The sequence below is a fragment of the Triticum urartu genome, chromosome 7A (assembly GCF_056163025.1).
Source record: "Triticum urartu cultivar PI428250 chromosome 7A, HENAU_Tu73, whole genome shotgun sequence".
NCBI lineage: Eukaryota > Viridiplantae > Streptophyta > Magnoliopsida > Poales > Poaceae > Triticum > Triticum urartu.
Genome location: NC_141879.1, coordinates 725,244,408 through 725,248,838, shown reverse-complemented (window position 1 = coordinate 725,248,838; position 4,431 = coordinate 725,244,408). Strand labels below are relative to the sequence as shown.

The window sequence follows — 4,431 nt, the reverse complement described above, 5'->3', positions numbered from 1 at the left end:
CGCCGGCGCTGATCCTCCACGCGCCGGGCACCCGCATGTCCGGCGGGACCGGGTACCCGGCCTCGTAAAGGAGGCGAGCCTCGTCTTCGTGGAGATGGCGGCGGCCGAAGCCGTTCGCCGCCGCGCCGTCACCAGGGAAGCGCTCGGCCATGGGTGTAGACGACGAGAGAGAGGAGAGGGAGAAACGACGGCGAGAGAGAAGAGAGGGAGGAACGACGACGGCGAGAGAGTGTGGTCGCCGAGCACGCTGGTGCGCGTCTTATATAGGCCGAGACGCCGCCCGTACGCGTGGCCGCCGTGTGTACGCGTGGCGGGCGAGGGAGGGCGAAGGACGCGCGTCGTCTGGCCTTCACTGCGCCGCCCGTGAGGCATCAATGGCGCAGGCTGACCGGCGCGGCAGCGCGGCAGCTTTGGCATTGATTCTCCACGGGAAACGAGGCGATGAGGACGACGAAGGGGCGAGAAGAGAGCCGTGTCACTGACGCGGCGGGCCTGCGGCTTTTTCGCGTCAAAAAAGTTCGCCCGGCGCCTCCGGGCGCCCCCCAGCGTGCCGGGTTCGGCCTGGATCCGCTGACGCTGTTTTCGGCCCAGGCCGACGAAAATCGGGCTCCTGGGGCGCGACTGGGCCAATTTTTCGGCGCCGGCGCAAGAAAAACGTCTGGGGAGGCCTTCCTGGGGCGCGGCTGGAGATGTCCTTAGGTTTCTCTAACTACATCCAGCTGCTGCCAAGCATTATATGCTCCCTCTTACCCAAAATAAATGTCATACAACAGAGGGAGTTAAGTTGTAAACTAATCCATTGTGCAGCTGGAGCCTTTACTTGAAGAGGATGGCAGATACCAGGGAGAAGGAGGAGATGGTAAGCAGGGTGGATCCTTGGGAGGCGAGGGAAGATGGCGAAGCCTACTACCGATACATGGGCTCCCTCACCACGCCGGGGTGCGACGAGGGAGTCATCTGGACCATTATCAAGAGGGTATCCATGTTGTTATAGATTTAAATCGCGGGCGAACGGAAATCGCGGAAGGAAAATTTGCCACGATAATTAATGAAGAAACAGCGCGATCTCCAGCGATTGCGGCGCGATCTCCTGCAATTCTGGTAAGGAAATAAATCGCGTGGCTGATTTCATGCAGCAATAGCGGTCTTTTCGCCCGTGATTTGAAACTATGGTTGTTAATGACTTTTACCGATCACATTTAGATCCCAAAATTCTATAAATACGGGAAATTAGATTACGGGCATATGGCGGTCTCTAACGCTCTTGATATTCTCTAACAATAGTGATCAAAATTTAAAATTAGATACTTACTTTCGCAGGTTGCCACCGTGTCGAGTCACCAACTGAAGCTTCTCACCAACGACGTTGATGACGTAATTAAGCTGTTCCCTTAATTAATTTCTCCAATCTTATTCAATAAAGCAAAGTGGATATATTTGTTTGTTTGTACTGTGCGCAGGGCTTTGAGATGAATGCGAGACCTCTTCAGAAGGTGAATGGCAGAGATATTAGCTTTTTCTGCCCTGATGATGACCATGAACGCTACTACGCTGCTGCTGACCATTAGTTAGCTCTATACTTGAGCCAACCTGTCGGATTGACAGCATGTGTGTTAATGTAAGATAATATCATTATATACCTTCATTTGACTAGCTTACTATTGTCGGCAAATAATTGTTTCTAATGAAAACTACATATTTTGACATGTCCTCAGTTGTTGGCAACGGCGAAGAAGAGCGATGACATGGAACATTGCAAACGATCGTGACTCTGCCACAAGCAGGGACGTTTGTTGGCCTTGGCACGGTTCTTATAATTCCTTAATAAAGCCAAAGCCACAGACGTGTCGCTGTTGATATCTTCAATACATGGATAATAAGAGTCCAATCTAGTATGCTAATCTTATTTTACTAGTAGAAAAGGGGGCAATGGTCCAGGCCGGGTCAGCCCATTAGTCCCGGTTCAGTTCAGAACCGGGACCAATGGGGGCATTGGACCTGGTTCATGAGCCCAGGGCGCCGGCCGGGCCACATGGGCCATTGGTCCCGGTTCATCTGGACCTTTTGGTCCCAGTTGGTAGGACGAACCGGGACCAATGGGCCTCGCTCCTAGCCCATCACCATTGGTCCCGGTTGGTGGCTTGAACCGGGACCAAAGGTGGTCCCGGTTCAAGCCACCAACCGGGACCAATGAGGTGCCTATATATACCCCCTCGCGTAAGAGCAGAGCACACTTCTCTGTTTTTTCTGGCCGAGGGGGAGAGGGCTTGGTGGTGCTCTAGCTCACCTCCTATGCACACAAGGTGTTCGATGGAATGCCCGAGCCACACTACTTAAGCTTGCTCCTCTCCAAACGCGACCTCCAAGCTCCATTTTCCTCAATATTTGTCTGGGTTTAGCGGTCCGTCACGCCTCGTCCCCGTCTTCACTGCCGTTGATCACCCGCGCCGAGCTCATCACCGGCACCATCGTGGTGAGCCTCTTGTTCTTATCTTCTTTCTGAAAGGAAAAATATTCTTACTTGTATGTTTACATAGATACTTGTATTATTTTCTTACTTTTATTATTGCATCTTATATAGTGCGATGGTTTTGGTATCCGCCCCCGTCGGCCCTCGTCCTGTCTATGATTCGGATGTGGTATATATATTATCTTTATAACTATTGGTTCATTTATTGTTTATGAAAATTATGCCGACCAACGTGACATAGATTTTATTTATGTAGGATGTATGTGAATCGGAAATTCCAACCGACCCTATTGTCGAGAGGTTAAATTTAGTTGAAGAAGAAAACAATTTGTTAAAGGAAAAAAATAAAAAAGAATTGAGGAGGAGAAGATGATATTGGAGTTGCATGTTGCGGATGTCGTCGATGGTCACAAGATCAAGATGGATGCAATGTGTTTGAAGATTAGAAAGATTAGAAAATATGCCATTCATACCGAGGCTTGGTATCATTATGCCGTTGGATCAATTGTTACCTTGGTTGCGATTATGATCACATTTGTTTTCGCATTGAAATATTTTACATAGTTTCAATGTATGGTTTAATTAATTAGATGCTCTGGAGAGCTATATGTTGTTAGATGAGAACTATGTATGTACTTTGATTTTAATGTGATGATGAACTTCTATTAATTTGGACACTTAATTATATATAATGCACGCAGCTGAACCGGCAATGGATGTACGGTGACAGACACACCTCCGAGTACATTAAGGGCGTGCATGAGTTTCTTGATGCGGCTGAGGCAAATAAGCAAAATGGTTTTATGTGTTGTCCATGCACTGAATGTGGGAATACGAGGTCTTACTCTAACCGGAAAATCCTTCACTCCCATCTGCTTTACAAGGGTTTCATGCCACACTATAATGTTTGGACGAGGCACGGAGAAATAGAGGTTATGATGGAAGACGGCGAAGAAGAAGAGTACGATGACAACTATGTGCCCCCTGAATACGGTGATGCTGCAACGGGGGGAGCTGGTGAAGATCAAGAGGAACCAGACGATGTGCCCAATGATGCTGCAACGGATGAAGCTGCTGAAGATCAAGAGGAACCAGACGATGTGCCCGATGATGATGATCTCCGCCTGGTCATTGTCGATGCAAGGACGCAATGCGAAAATCAAAAGGGGAAGCTGAAGTTCGATCGCATGTTAGAGGATCACAAAAAAGGGTTGTACCGCAATTGCGAAGATGGCAACACAAAGCTCGGTAACGTACTAGAATTGCTGTAGTGGAAGGCAGAGAATGATGTGGCTGACAAAGTATTTGAGAAGCTACTGAAAATATTGAAGAAGAAGCTTCCAAAGGATAACGAATTGTCCGACAGTACATACACAACAAAGAAGGTCGTATGCCCTCTAGGATTGGAGGTGGAGAAGATACATGCATGCCCTAATGACTGCATCCTCTACCGCGGTGCATACAAGAATCTGAACGTATGCCCGGTATGCGGTGCATTGCGGTATAAGATCAGACGAGATGACGCTGGTGATGTTGACGGCGAGCCCCCCAGGAAGAGGGTTCCTGCGAAGGTGATGTGGTATGCTCCTATAATACCACGGTTGAAACGTCTGTTCAGAAACGAAGAGCATGCCAAGTTGATGTGATGGCACAGTGAGGACTGGAAGAAAGACGGGAAGTTGAGAGCACCCGCTGACGGGTCGCAGTGAAGAAAAATCGAGAGAAAGTACTGGGATGAGTTTGCAATGGACCCAAGGAATGTATAGTTTGCTTTAAGCGCGGATGGCATTAATCCTTTAGGGGAGCAAAGCAGCAATCACAGCACCTGGCCCATGACTCTATGTATGTATAACCTTCCTCCTTGGATGTGCATGAAGCGGAAGTTCATTATGATGCCAGTTCTCACCCAAGGCCCTAAGCAACTCGGCAACGACATTGATGTGTACCTAAGGCCATTAGTT

General features: G+C 48.8%; 1 protein-coding gene across 1 annotated transcript; it reads left to right on the top strand.

Annotated features, from left to right (window-relative positions):
• Positions 1 to 699: 699 nt before the first annotated feature.
• LOC125519451 (alpha carbonic anhydrase 4-like) lies at positions 700 to 1,568 on the top strand. The gene is made up of 3 exons (XM_087536165.1): positions 700 to 976; positions 1,321 to 1,374; positions 1,461 to 1,568. Exons 1-3 carry the CDS (start codon positions 830 to 832, stop codon positions 1,566 to 1,568), a joined length of 309 nt encoding a protein of 102 aa, XP_087392291.1. The 5' UTR covers positions 700 to 829.
• Positions 1,569 to 4,431: the final 2,863 nt, after the last annotated feature.

Excerpts from the sequence above, each read along its gene's own strand:
- LOC125519451 (XM_087536165.1), top strand. The coding sequence starts at position 830 with ATGGCAGATACCAGGGAGAAGGAGGAGATGGTAAGCAGGGTGGATCCT. Across the intron at positions 977-1,320 it reads TCTGGACCATTATCAAGAGG|GTTGCCACCGTGTCGAGTCA; the intron begins GTATCCATGTTG and ends TTACTTTCGCAG. Across the intron at positions 1,375-1,460 it reads TCACCAACGACGTTGATGAC|GGCTTTGAGATGAATGCGAG; the intron begins GTAATTAAGCTG and ends TACTGTGCGCAG.